Here is a 15,525-nt window from a genome sequence, read left to right as displayed (position 1 = left end):
GGTAGTCAAGTTTCAAAGAGAAAAAAAATGTGCACGTATGGTGCACACTTAGCCCTGCTTCTTTGGAACCGCCAATTAAAGCAGCAGCTTCCTCAAAGCACTGAATTTGATTTCTCAGTTATGAGGTTTCCATTTCTCAAGCTAAAAATAACCCAGTTGCCATATTCAGAAGTAGCACTCATCGGGCAGGAATATGCTCTGAGATGGAGGATTTAAACTGCTTAAGCACCTTTCCCAAGTAACAAGAGGCTAGGCTTGAAATACTGTCTACCAGCTCTACTGAAAAATAATTATATACATATACTTATAAGTATATATATACGTATATAAGCTCTAGAAAACAAATTAAATAAAAGCGATTTTGAAGTTGAACATTCAAAATAACAGTGTAAATGCATGCAATGTATATTTTGCAATCTAAAAGGAGAAACTGCATTAAAATAATTTTGTTCTTTAGCACTCATTAAAGACAGACACCAAAGAATTTAGAAAAACAAGTTCACTTTTTTTAAACTACAGTTTAATCAGATTTAAAGACACAAATTAGAAAAGAACATTTATAGGCAAGTTAAAAACACCTTTAAAACATAACAGCATGCTGTTTCTGCAGCACTGCTGAGACAAATTAGAAATAAGTAATTATTAAAATATCACAATCACAGTGTAACTAACAGTGGTATTTTAGTTTTACCATACACCAACACTTAGTTTATGGATCTGTTGAAAAATAACACTTTTTTAAAAATATATATTTTGGAATAATAAAAATGAAATTCACTGACAATGTATTATAATCTGAACCAGGAAAGGCAAATTTAGGAATACTGTAGCTATCCACTTTTAGGGGTGTTCTCTCACCTTAACATATGGGTGGTTGGAGGCATAACTACTTCTGCATTGAGGTAAAACTATTCCCTTGAATGTGTAACCAAGGCAGGAAAGAATAAAGTTCCATATTTAAAATTCTTAAATTGAATAACTTATTACAACATCTTTGAATAATGCTATATTACCCATCTTAAAGTATTTTTCATCCAATACATTTTGAACGTTCTCTTCTAACTGATCTAGAACACATCTGAGGTCTGGGATTTAAGAGTAACTACCTAATTACTATTGTAGCATTTTGACACCTTTGTCACAGTAAGACACATCAGCAGATTCTTCATAGAAATAGTCAACACCACTGGACAAAAGAAGGTACAAAGAAGAGATGTAAAGAGAACTGAAAAACAGAGAAAGGCAAAAGATGCATAGGCAAATACTCCTTAACTTATTGTGATAATTGTTGCACCTTTAACACGCGGTGTTGCACTTTTCTGATTACCAGTCTGTAGGCACCCTGTTTCTCTATTTTTTTGTTTCAGGTTACATTGTCCCAATTTTCAAGTCTAATCTGGCTAGAGCATGGACCACAGCTATCCATTCATATGACATATTGTAGTGAAACCTAAATGAAAATCCAGCCTGGGGTACTCCTTCCTTAGAGAACAAAAGGAAGGAAGAAGATTGTGCAGAGGTCTCTTTTGCCAAGAGGTTTGTTTCAATAAGGTGCTGGATTGAGTCACTAGTAATACAAAAACCTTCCTCCAGAAGTGGCCCTACCTCAGATCTCAGTCTGAAGTCAAGTTTTCCATCATAGCCTGCAGCAGAATAACCTATAAAAGTTGGTTTTGCAACACTGTGAAAGAAGCCTTTACTTGCCACTTAAAGTGTAACCAACAGATTCTGTTTTCACTTTAGAAAGCAGGAAGCTCAAGTACTCTGAGAATAGAGCCCCCACAGCCTTCAGCTGTAATGTACAACTGGAGGGCTCAACACCAGCCTCATCTGAATATTGACATAAGCTGTTTTAAGTGTTTTTATTCTTATTATATGTAATGACAGTTTGTCAATTCAAAGTTTACACAATGTTTATATGGATATGTACATGGGTTCAGAAAACCTAAGATCATCTAAAACCAAGACCAGGTCTAAGTCACTGGACACACAGCTAATGCACAAATGATGATAAAGTGGCAGAATTTACTTTTGCACATTTGTATACTTAAACTGAGCAAAATTATGTTTTAAATATTTGATGTGACAAAAATTGATACATTTGACGGTTAGATTTTGTAAAAAACCTACAAAAAGCCCATTCTGAAACAAGTGTATAAGAAATCTTTTTTTCATTTAGTTTTGACCATAATAAGCAAGTGTTGCAATATTTGTAGTTGTAACTTTGCAGGGTGACTTTGTGGATGCCTGGATTTCATGGTGTTTGCAAAATGCCTAGGTTAAGACAGCAAACATGTCAAAAATCCAGCCAGATGTAGCAGAGATCAGCTGCAGCCTGGGTCACAAGCAAGTAGAACCTCTGTCAAGCTCTGCACACAGGGTTAGCTCCCTGCAGGAACTGTGTGACAAACCCTTCCAGCCACAGATGGGACACGCTGTGACTAGAGACTTCTCCACTGCCATCCTTTTCCACCGTGGCTGTGAAGAAGATGAAGACCGACAGTGCAAACTAGCTGAGATGCAGACAGATCTGGTAATCTTATGAGAGTAGGCTCAATTGACTAGTGTCTGCTTACTTATTCAGAATCACATTTAAATACTTATTAAAGTACTTATTGTCAATTGATTTTTAATCAGGAAAATTTAAAAAATACACCAAGTGCAGTTCAGAGTATTATTGGATCTAAATAAATAAAGGTTAATCGTGTAGTGAAATGCTGTGATGAATCAGCACAGAACTAATGTGTATTTTTTTATACATAGAGTCTGCATCATATTAAAATCCTTAAATTTATTTTCATCTGTTTTTCTAACACTGATCACTTTTCAACATAGATGGTGTTATTTCAAAATTTTCAATGAAAATTAAATTCTCAAGCCTGATTTCAGAACTCAATGCGAATTACAAAGTGAAAGACTTAAAGATAAGGGAAATGAAAGCCTAAATTACAGTAACTTGTGCTTTTAAATTTCTTTATCTTTCAAGGCCAACTTATAAAGTTGAACATGTGAAAGTTTACATATAAGCAACAGTTACACATTTGAATGCAAACGTGAAGACACATTTGACCATGAATTAAAACAAATTGTCAACAATTTGTTTGCAAAGCTTCTGAGAGAAAAAAATCTAGATTTTGTTACAATTACTTTTGATATGAATTAGACAGGAGGTGATGATCTCAAATATCTCCTCTGCATCAGAGGACATTTTACCACCATCCAAATCACTGCCATCGAAAGAGGCAAAACTACCTAGTGTGCATCCTGTCATACAAGCCTAGCATTTATATTAATATTACTTATTCCCCTTGGGGAAACAGAAAAAGTCCTTTAAGTGTAAAATTCTTCTAATAAATAATATACTACATTGGTAAATCTTACACCATATGTCAGTGTAGAGTAGGGAATATACTAAGGTCTCTTCATGGTCTTCTCACTATAGTGTGATTTGTAATCAAGAGCATATTGAAATGCATACCAATATTTTTAGATGTAATACATTTTCAAATGTCACCAATTATTGAAATCTTGTCTACATGTCACCTTAAGGGACGGCCAGGGAAGAATAAGTTTCCTGAATAAGAAGGACATATCTGTAACTGCAAAGCTAACAAAGCCTTTTTGATTACAACAGTAGTGGGCACCACTGAATGTATTATTTAAATATGTAATATAAATCTCTCTCATTAGCACAGAATCATAAAAGTTAAAAAAAGTTAAGCAAGCAAATAGTTACTATCAGGGTGATTACATTTACTAACTAACATTAACTCATTAAGTGCCTGAATGAACTGTTCACAATAGGCATATATCTGCAAAGCACCATAAAATTATGAATGATATGTTGTATTTACTTTTCATAGTGTGCTGATCTGCAATACAGGAAACACTTTTACCTTTTGGATATACATTAGTTAATAAGTGAAAGAATATTTAAAACCATGTTTCCTTCATGTCCAAAACATTTATAGGAAATATACTTTCTACAGTTTTTCTCAGGAAGAGGAATAGTAATCACTACCATCCTTTCAAATTCACTATTATCAAATGATGTGTGTAAAACCTAAAAACTGTCTAAAGCATTGGGGCTGGCTGCTCTTGACTTTCCGATCGAATGGATAAAAAGGATCCAGTGCGATAGCAAGGCAGAAAACGAGTAAAGCAGAGGGAAAGAAACATCAAAACCCCAGTTTTACTAAAATCAGAGTGCTGCCATTAAAACAAAACACTTCTTTCCATAGTCCCCAAGAGAATTCATTTGCGTGAAGAGCAGATTTTTGTTCAAAGTCCTTTTATATTTAACAATAGCATTTAAAGGGTAAATTCTAGGACATTATACTTAAATTCTGTGCAGAATTAATTGTCATAATTTTCTTGTTTTGCAATTACTTAATGAGTTCAAATAATGAAAAAAGTCATGTCCAATTTTGAAACCTGTATTTTGCCACTTGTGCCCAATGAAAGCATGAATGTATTTTCTTAGTTGTTTTAATTTCCCTATATACAAAAGTTCTGAACAAAACTGTACCTCTGAATTCATTCACACTGAAGTACCAGTCTACACTACCCTAAACCTCCTTATTTTCTGGGAGCCCTGACAACTGTTTCCATATTTCATTAAGAAGAATTAGGAAGTCTCCATAGCACACACGGGCATGCATGCCAAAACAGTAAAACAAGAGTACCAGAACATAAATAGGAAAACAGCACATTACACTGGCATCCAAAAGTGTTTGTTTGAATAGATTTGGAGACTGCACCAATAAGATGAATTTATATTCAAGAGTAACAAATGCTGAAAGAATCAACCGTATTTCTACTTACCCACCCAGAAATGTGCAAATCTCATTTTTTCTTTTATGTAAATATCCCTTCAAGTACAGAAAGCAAAAAAATGTCTTTCCTGATTCTGTATTTAACAAGGATGATCAAACAAACTAGCATGCCCTTACTTATTAGCAAGAAGAAAACCATAATGCGGTGTCAAAGAGGCACATGACAACCACAACCTCATGTAAGGGGAAGTCTACCTGGGCAATCAAAGGAAGGATTTAGAAGTCAGATTACTTTATCTTAAAGATAATACAGCTGGCACGGAAACAATGAACATCCCTGCTCATCTAAACAGACTCATCCACTCATTTCATATTCAGTTCCCCCTTTCTGAGTAGATTAATTAGTGCTAACCTACATATATGGGAAGTTATGTTCTCCTCCTCCTGTAGTTTTATGCAAGGAGCCAAGGGCCAGACACAGAGTTATGTCAGCAAGGAAACAACTCTGACCTAACTTAGGGTCTGGTTCTTTAGGGAGTTCTGTGATGATTTTTGCATGGCAATATCCCCAAAGCTGAGGACCATCATTGTACTTCTGGTAGTAAGAATACTCATTCAACTGGTGCTAAATATTTGATGAAAACTTAAAAGTTTCAAAATATTATGACAAAATTTCCTCAATCATTTGTTAGTTATTAATCTACCAGCTGCATTATTTTTCTCTGGTATTACTTTGTATCTGGTCTAAAATCAAAAATAAACCCCACATGGATAAACAGTTTGTGTTTACTTAAAAAAATTATACGAAAATACAGAATATATGCAATTAAAATATAGCCCTTTAACAGTAGTACTCTAGCACTGGCCATCATCACAATAAATGGTCGGGAATAGATACAACCACTGCACTGTTTCCTTGACACACTTCCATAATTCAGACAGTTAGATATTCTGAAGGATTTTCTTTCATTATGTTACCCAGAAATATGACATGAAATTTGCATCTAAAATTCTAATTCAAAGAAAAAGCTTTTCCTCAAATTCACACATTTCTTTGGATAAAGGTTCATCAATTATCAAGCATACAGAAATTGGTTATAATAGTCATTTCATGTTTGACTACCTATGTGCTGGAGCTTCAAGGTTAATTTTGCTATTTTATACTGAAAGCATCATCAACTAACTGATGCCTGAAAATTCAAAATAACTTTAAGTATTAAAAATCACTTTTTGTAAAACAGTTCTATTCTAGAACAAGTATTTCTGGTATTTAAGGGCAAAACTGCACTTTCATTGAAATCCCACTGCTTGCACATTGTCTTCTGTGCCTTGTGGCTGCCTTTCCCCCTCTGGCTGCAAAGCCCACTTGGCAGTGTTTTATTGGGTTTAGGTACTTTAAAGTAAAAGAAACCTACATTAGAACTAGCAATCCCTGGAAAAGGTAAATCTTGAGGTGTTTTTAATCCATTCAGAAGGGCCATTTTAATCCATTCAGAGTACTTATACTCTTTATCAAAGAAACCTAACTATAATTTGGCATCAATGTTACAGTTCTGTGATGTACTCTAATAGTTTGAGATACTTTAAGAAAACCCTCCAAATACTGAGATGCTTATTGCAATTCCCTTTGAAAGATTCCAAAGTCTTCTAGTGACTTTGCATTTCCTACTTTTACCTTCTTTATAGCACATAGTGTTATATATTTGAAACACTTTCCACATAAAATCAAACTTGAAATACCCACTAGAAACAATATTTCAGTAAATAGAGGGTTTAAGGCAAGTCATTCCGTTGGAAAAATTAATTTCCATTTGTTAATCCTAGATTGACACAATTTTGTTCCACCCCATCAGTGCCTTGGGATACACAACGTACATTCAGCAAAGGGCACACATATGACCCTATGGACATACGTTGCAAGTCCTGAGTGCCCATTGAAATAATGGTAATATCTTCATATAAGGCGTGACCCACAGGGACATGGCATGGGAGGGGTTAATTTGTTTTGTTTCCAGTCTAGCTATTGTATGTGATTTTCCTAGGTAATGCATCCTTTTCTTACTAAATATCTTTGCAAACAAATACAAACCCCTTTAAAAGGTGCTAAAAATGGGTTTCTGAAAACATACAAAATATATTCATCATAGTATTTCCTCAATCACTGTTTTAATGCTTGATATCTGCAGGTTATTTCTTGTTTCTGACTGAAACTATTATTTGTTGTGGAATAACTGTTCTTTTGCAAAAGACTTTCTTCTTCTAGTTTTCTGGACCACACGGGCTGGACATTTTCATGCTTTTTACTTCCTTTTTGAGTTCTTTTCAATGGAAATAACAACAACACCAAGATGCTGGCAATATGAAGACAGAAATAGCAGGAGCTAAAAAAACAAACAGAAAAAATATATCAATAAAATTCTGACCACTCTTACAGAATACTTTGCATGCAAGATATGAAAACATTAATATTTCCTTTACAAAAAGTAAAATAAGGGGAAAATCAGAAATTAAGTCTTCCCTCACACTATTTAGTACTGTAACAAGGGGTAAAGTGAACAGAAGTCTGCTTTCAACTTTTTTCACAAGTTATTTCTGGGAAGTCAGAATCTAGCCTCGCTATAAAATAGTTCAACGGCATACAGTAATGTCAAAGGTATTGTCTGCTTTTGGTTTTGGTTAGGTTTTTTCCCCTGCCTCCTGAAAAATAAGTCTGTTATGACAGGAAAATGTGAACGCTCTTTCGTACACAAGACACACTATGTTCAAGCACTAGAACAGAAATACAGTTTGCTCAGCTACAAATCTATAATTATATCTCTAAAATAGCTTCAGAAATCATCTGCCACTGCAAGTACTTCTATTGTAAGTTAAAGAAAAGGAAACAGGTAGAATGTGCTTACCTGTAAAAGGTGAAAGAGGGTTTTACAGAGAGCAGTACAAATGGCACGACTGTGTAACTTATTGCTGCTTGAGTTGCCATCCATGTTACAATATCATAACATAGTTTAACAGCAGGAGATTCAACAAAATAGTGTCTGATATTGTTTCTGATCTGAAAAATCAGGTAATACTACGTTAGCTGAGGAAGAAACCTTGAGAGCTCAGAGTTTGTTGCATTGACACAAAAGTCACAGGATGAATTTAAATGCTACAGTTCGCTCAAATATGTTTGAACTGTTCCAAATGTGCATCACCTTCAACAGGAATTGGCTCAAATTCCCTGCACTTCTTTCAGCATGGGAATTTAAGCATTTATCAATTTAAACAGAGTTTAAGTAAATTAATTCTACCCTAAATCCAATGCAAATTTGCACTGCTTGTCTGAATGAGGCAGACATTTTATTCTATCAAGCCGTTCTATAAATATAGAGGTTTGGAGTAAGTGAAGGCCAGAATGCTTCTGATGAAAGCTTCTATATGATAAGCCATTTTCATACACTTGTTAGTAAAATATATTTTAAGACAAGCAGGGTATAAATCAGAATATACAAAATATCCGTTCTGATTACACATTTCAGGAGTACTAACTTCTAGCAAGTGGAATTATTACAAAATGACTAAATTTTCTATGCTGAGTCTTCTTTTGTTCTAAAATTCTGCTCAAAAAAATGAATACCAAAAGTATTTAAGAAACCCAGATACAAAACCCACACAGGTTTGGGTTCAGTTTTATGTAAGTCTATAATTAAGACATCAGCAAATCTTTGCCTCTCCTTACTTTGACAGAATTGTTATCATTGCTCACACTCTTAAGTGCTGACAAGCCGAGATGGGCTCAATTCAGCCTTTGATCCCAACCTGATATCACAGTTGCCACCTCCTGGTCACCTGCACTAAAGCAGTCCTCTCTGAAAAGTTGCACACCAGAGTAGACTGTTTAGCTTCCACAACCCTCAGTTTCTTTAGAACTCCTTGTTCCAAAGAACATATCCAAGGCTAGCTCCTGCTGATTTAATTCTTTACATTAAAAACCATTTTTTACCCTTCTTGTTCTTCTTATTCTAATTGCCCTGTAGATACCACATTCCCACTCAGTCTTTGCTTAGTTAAGCTAAGTCAAACAAGTAATTCTAGCTACATATCCTTCATTCTGCCACCTCCCTCTAGTTTATTCTTATGGTCACATGCAAGGACTTGTTCCTGAGTTTAGTAGAACTCAGATGAAGCTTCACAAAAGTTCTTGTAATCTATATTTTAGGACTTGAAGAACAACTTTTAATATAAATCTATGACTGCCACTAGTAAACACCTGATTACGAAATGTGTAATGATTAAAGGCGGCAAAATAAACTGGATACATGCTTAGGCATAATACAACAAAGCATGAATCAGAGCTGCCAAGCTTTGCAGTTAAAGGCTAGTAGAGTTAAATAATAAATATGCTGAAGTACCTCTAACATATCTTAGTTAATATTAAGTACCCGTTGATACAGAAATTCAAAATATTTTTTTATAGCCTATTGATTGATACATATGAAACATTAATACAATGTCGTCTACTAGAGAGGCCCAGGATGAAGGGCAGCGAGCACTCCAATTTACTGGACTCATCTCACTAAGCAAACAACTTTTATCTGTGAACTATCCCCGAACCTTGGTTCCTGGCTGATAAATGTCAAAAGTTCCCTGTGATAGAGTCTGGAAGGGGAAGAAAGCTGTATCTATTGTAAAGAAAGGAGTTGGTTCTGTCAAACAAGGACTATAACCACATCTTGTGAAGAAAGAGAAGCATCTGTTTTATTGATGTAGTAACAACCTAAATCTGAAGTACCACCTTCCCCTAGCTATTATAGAAACCATAGAGCAGTCTATTTAATTTCTCACTCTCCTGGTTCTTTCAACAAAAAAAGTGCTCTGTTATGCTGCTCTGATCTGAGGTGTAATTTGTTCCTCTTTTCCACTGAGTGACTGATAAACCTGTCTCTGTTCTTACACAGCTTTCTAAGGCAGAACTGTGAGAGATTTCTTGGCAGATTTGCTGGTTCCATATGGTTCTGAATAGCAACTGCAAAAGCTTGTTAACGTGACTGCACTACTGGCTGGACAACTTGAAATAGTAATTGCACTAGAGATTTTTATGTGCCGCTTGAGAGGGAACATTCTTTAGTTACCATCCTTACAACAGTACTGGACAGAAATTAGGAATGAGGCAGACTCTAGAAATATATAGCATTGACACCCAAATTTTAAGCTACTCATCATCACTGATTTTTTCCAAATTATTTTAGATTACATCAACCTGTTCAGCATACCACAGTAACACACCATCAGTTAATACACAGGAAGAGCTTCCACAAAAGATATGCTACAAAGATGTTATAGGCTGTGTACAGTCTTGTTTGTTTCCACCAATCAAGCCCTCCTTTTAATTAATCATTCCCATTGCTCTCCTAACTAAAAGAGTAAACACCACTATCAGACAGATTGTTTATAAACAGTAAAAGGCATCTCTGGACTACAGAACATGATCAATTTGCTTTTACAAAACTTACTATTTAAGAAGATACTTGGTTGGTACTTACAGCTCGTGCTGCTAGTGTCATTAGTACTCCTGTTAAAAATGTTAAATAATATCCTGGATAAACCCCATGCCAGATGGCAGAAAGGATGAAGGTTTGGATCGTTGGGCTGAAGGTGGCTCGCTCATAGCACACTCTAGCAAGTCAAAAACAACTCAAGATAAGTAACACAAAGCAAATCACCCACGATCTTCTCAGCTATTATTTATACTTTTACCAGTTTCATCTCCAATACAAAAGTTTCAATGCAATTGCAGTTTTCTATTATTTAATAATGTTGTCACTATATTATGGCTTACAGAAAATGCTTAAATCTATTCACAGCTCCTGATTCCAGCCCTGAGTGCTAAACTGTGCTCAGTGCCATCACACATGGTCCTTATTCCTAATGAAGTGATACACAAGCATCCAAAGATGGGTGTTGCCATTAATAAGGGATCTTGAGCCATCCAAGAATGTGGAAAAGATCCACTGATCTTGGAAAACATCCAAGAATGTTGAAAAGCTGCACTGGAAGGCACAAACCACCCCCAGACTCTTGGGATGAGTCAGGTATGTTTTCCATAAAATAAGAGCAGCTTATAGGAGCAGGGGAAAACTAACAACCACCTTCAGTTTTGAGTAATAAAGAAACAACAGTTGAAAATGTGTCTGTGTGACAATTAGGTGAGCATGATGATGAAATTATAATAAATACTCTAGTGCCAAGAGAGTATCAAATAAGGAGAATGATGAACTCTGTGTTATTTTAAAATTGAGATGCTGAATTACTAGACAAGGACCTATAGTAAGGAATTCTAGAAGGAAGAAGGGAAAAAGGAATCCAAGAAAGGTGGTTTCTGGAAGACAACATTATATGACACAATGACAAACCATCATGATGTGGAAGAATGATAGGAAACATGGTAAGGTCCTGATATGGCTTCATCAAGAGTTTTTTAATGATCTGAAAACCAAAAAGCAATAGAAAATGTGGAAACAGATACAAACTAACAAAGCAAAAATAAACAGCACAAGCATGCATGAGCACAAATCTATGGCTAGCATACAAAAATGAGTTTTAACTAAAAAGGCTATAGACACCAATATGTAAAAAGGTTTTACAACCACATAGCAAGTAAAAGAGAAAGAGAAGAGAATGCACATCTGTTATTCAAAGATGACAACCTAATGATACAGAGAGTCACAACATCCACTACTAATCTAACTACAGCAACTTCCACATAAAGGAAAGCTTAATGAAAGCTACTGATGGCAGTGGATGTTGAAGAACAGAAGGTAAAAAGACAGGATGTGAATAGGGGCAGATTGAAAGAGTAATTTGCTAATTTAGTCCAGTCAAATAGATGTGGTAAGTTTTATCTTATGAGGTCTTCAGTGGGATATGTGCACAACCCCCTCCTCTTGCTAAAGGGCTTCACTCACAGTGGCCATTAATATGAGAACATGGGGCTGGTGTAATAATCAAAACTATCTGAGGACATTTGCCCAAAACAGATCACCTTAAAGAGGAAAGCAATATTGGCCAGGGATGAATAGTAAACAGAGACATTTTTTACAAAGAATCTGTCAGCCTCGGGTGTAGCAAAGCATTAGGAAAATTTGCAATGAGTTGGGGAGACATCTTGGAGCAAAATACTTTTCATCAAAACCTGGTTTGACACTGCCAGAAGTCTGCCCACCAACACCATGACCACTGCCTTTGCCAAAACAGAGCATCCCTGGTAGACACCGAGTAGCTGCATCCAGATAGGGGACTGTCAGTGCAGTGCATCATGCCAGGGAGCAGTGTCTCATCCCTGTTGGCTGCTGGCACATGGATTTGTGCCAGGCTTTTCTAGTGGGCATGTGAAATCAGCGGGTTCACACCAAGCTGGAGCACCCACATCTCCCACAGGCACTGCATGCAAGCAGGGTTTTGTATCCCACACATCCTTGGGAGAGGAGGCGCAGTTTGCATTAATTGTGTACGTACATGTGTGCTTTTTAAACTGCTTGGGGTTAGTTACAGAAGAGTGTTTAAAAATGTTTATTACACCAGAGCACTAATCACATACAAAATGTTATGTGTTCTAGTACTGCTATTATTTCTAAATGTATATGACTGGTGGTTAATTACGTCTCATTAATAAAGTGATACATGTCTTCAATCTTTATTTGATTTAAAGTACTGAACTTGTCCCCTGAAAAGCATTCAGCAGCAAACAAAACTCACTAAACTAACTAACCAAATTTCAGCTGTGTCAATGCAAGTGAGGAAAGATACAGTACAAAAAACCAAATCATCAGACTTCAATTTCAAAGGATAAAAAGAAAACTTAAACACTTCCATAGATTTAGCAATAATAAATCATGTTCAAATGCTTCAAGGAAATATGGTCATCACAATAGGTTGAGAAAATCTATTCAAATACAGGTGGTTCAGGTTATCTTATCCATAATGCTCTGAAAGTGGGAAGATGCATCAACTGTTCAATAAGGTACTGTCTTTGGTCTGGTTCTATAATTTCTTTAGTAAGTTAGGTGGTAGACTGAGAACTATATTTTTCCACCTTGTCTTCCCTTCCTTTTTTGGTGGGGATGGATGAGATTGGCATTGTTTTCTTAGTAGAGAGCACTAGAATCCAAAATTATCTTGGCAGACTTGAAGGATGTTCTGAAACCAACAAGATGAAGTCCAAAGCATAGAACATCTAATAAGAAAAGTGGAAGACACAAACCAGTACCATTCCTGTAACATTACTGAAAAAGTGTAGCTGAGTATGACTACGGATCAACAGTATGAAACACTGAGTATCAGCTAAGCATGAATCAACAGTAGATTGATGCTGCAAAAAAATGACAGATGTAACATCCTTTCTAATATATCACAGTATTACCCAAAGAAAATAATGATAACGAATCCACTCCTATTAATCAACTCTGCTTCTAAAATGCCAGGGAAAGATTTTGAAGGTCTTAGCAAAAGTACCACATCCACTCTAAGAAGACAAAAGTTTGTGAAGATTTCAGAATTGAGCAACAAGAACCACAGAGGTTTTGCAAACATGACCAGAGACAAATGAGATTAGATGGTTTCTTTGGAAAAGAGAAAGAATAGGCTGAGGGGGAACATAGAGCTTTCCCAGTCAGGAAATGTTATAATGATACATTTTGTTGATATATGGTACTATGTAAATATCTATTTTCACTTACATGCTTGTAACAATAATGCCTTTGAATTGCTGTATATTATTATCTACACTAAATATTTACTAAACCTCTTTGTGATCTGTAGGTCCATTAACTGTGTTTTTTACAAGTTTGTTTTTACACAATCAGGGGTTAACTGATGGTTCAGTTTCTCTTTAAGGAGTATCCAAAAAGAACAGAACAAATGCTGATGTCTGGCATTTCATGTGAGATAAATAGCTAAAGTTTTAGGTACTTCTATAAATGGTAAAAAAGTGAGGTATTAAAAGTGGATGTTTAAAGTAATCATGAGCAAATCCTCTATGCAAATTGTTGGAGCATTGCAACTAACCAAATTATTACTAAAAAAATATATATTCTCTACCACTATTTATGGAGCTCATATATAATCAATTAAAATGATCTTTTACTTGCAACAAAACTTTCACCAAACATCCACCTTTCCACACCCTTTCACTCTGACAGAATCAATTTAGACTATCCTCAAGGATTCTTCTACTATTGTTTTAAAAAATACTTTTTAAAGGAGACGCTTTTTCTTCACATCTTTTCATTGTCACCCTGAGCAATTGATTTGCATTTTTTTTCTTTCAATTATCAACAGAAATACTGTGCTCCTTCACTAATAATTTTTGTTTAGAATCATTCAATTTAGGAGATTTGAAAGTTTGTTGAAATACAACCTTTTCCTATTATGTTTTAATACTGTTAAACCTCTGTTCTCTAACTAAATTAAAATAGCTAAATGACGTATTTGCTTTTTGAAATGCTACATTTTATTACCTGCAAATATACAATTTTTTGTTGACTGTCCTAGCAATAGATTCCATTGACTATTGAGCCAACCAGAATAATCACATAAAATTCAATTTCTTTTTTAAACTGGGTGAGCAAAATATTTAGGGATGAAATTATAACATACTATGAAGACATTTGATGGAAGAGACACCCTGTTGCCAGCTATCCTAGAATAAGGGGTAAAGTCCTCTAAGTGATCCCAAGATAGGGTCTCAGTTAAACTTGCACCTATGGATAGGAGACGAACTCAACAGTCGGACTGGAAGAAGGGAAACAACACCCATGCACTACTCAGGAACACTTCCACTTTCTCCTTACCACAAAGAAGCAGAATGATGTAGTTCACAGGGCACTGTACCTGTTCCCCAGGCAAGGAAAAGGAGTGCAGCTGAGAGGGATTAATTTGGAAATTTTGCTGACAGCACATTGTAGGGTTTGATGTCTGTCATGCACTCATAATGGAAGGAGTGCAGAAAGTTCTCTCACAGAACGTATGGAAGCTCCTGTATCACTCTGTGGCTAAAAATAATGCAGAGCTTTCAGAGGCTGAGATGTACATTTTGCCTGCTGCTCTCAGCAACATGCCCTGGTTGAATGCTAAGAGAGGGAAAAAAGAGACCCCTGCAGATTAACAGTTTTAGGTTCCCTACGGCCGGTGAAGAAAAACAGTTTCTATCAAAACTTGATAGTTTACACTGAGAGAGAAGTCCTAAACGCAGAGGCTTTAATTCAAGTATTACAAGAACAATGTCCCGTGCAGTTGCTAAGCAAGTGATGTTCTGTGGGGGTTAGCTTTAAATGCTATACCATCTTCAAAGAAATATTTATCTAAGAAACTTCAGTGGAGAAAAGCTTTCCTTTAAGAAATAAATACCTTTTGAGCCAAAGAGCTGTTTGGATATTCCAGTTATCAAGAAACATCTTGAAACTCGTGGAAAACTGTAAAGCAAAACAAACTTATTATTTCCATGATTGCAGTGTGTCACGTGTTTCAAAATTCTTGTGTATAAATTATAAATCCTCCCACCCAACTTTGTGATGAGTTGAATAAGTTATTTACTCTACTTATAACTGCAAAATATTTTGGAAGTCAACTGACAAGTAGAACATGTTCAAAGCAGGCTATTGTCCACCCTATTCTAAAGGTGTGAACACATCCTTTCTGACAGAATATATTCACTATCTTAACAAATGAACGCGTAGGAAAAGTTACTGAAATTAAGAGCAACTACCTACATAGG

General features: G+C 35.6%; 1 protein-coding gene across 5 annotated transcripts in view; it reads right to left on the bottom strand.

Annotated features, from left to right (window-relative positions):
• Positions 1 to 498: 498 nt before the first annotated feature.
• Positions 499 to 15,525, bottom strand: part of MBOAT2 (membrane bound O-acyltransferase domain containing 2) — a 97,616-nt gene continuing 82,589 nt past the window's right edge. For all 5 annotated transcript variants that reach the window (XM_032104333.1, XM_032104336.1, XM_032104334.1 and 2 more), the window contains 4 exons: positions 15,159 to 15,223; positions 10,298 to 10,430; positions 7,676 to 7,827; positions 499 to 7,156 (listed from right to left, as the gene is read on the bottom strand). In XM_032104333.1, coding sequence (XP_031960224.1) covers positions 6,934 to 7,156; positions 7,676 to 7,827; positions 10,298 to 10,430; positions 15,159 to 15,223 — 573 coding nt within the window. In that variant the 3' untranslated portion in view covers positions 499 to 6,933. The remainder of the gene's footprint in view (positions 7,157 to 7,675; positions 7,828 to 10,297; positions 10,431 to 15,158; positions 15,224 to 15,525) is intronic.

This window comes from Corvus moneduloides, chromosome 3 (assembly GCF_009650955.1).
Source record: "Corvus moneduloides isolate bCorMon1 chromosome 3, bCorMon1.pri, whole genome shotgun sequence".
NCBI classification, from domain to species: Eukaryota; Metazoa; Chordata; class Aves; order Passeriformes; family Corvidae; genus Corvus; species Corvus moneduloides.
The sequence above is the reverse complement of the archived record's forward strand: the minus strand, read 5'-3'. Positions and strand labels throughout refer to the sequence as shown.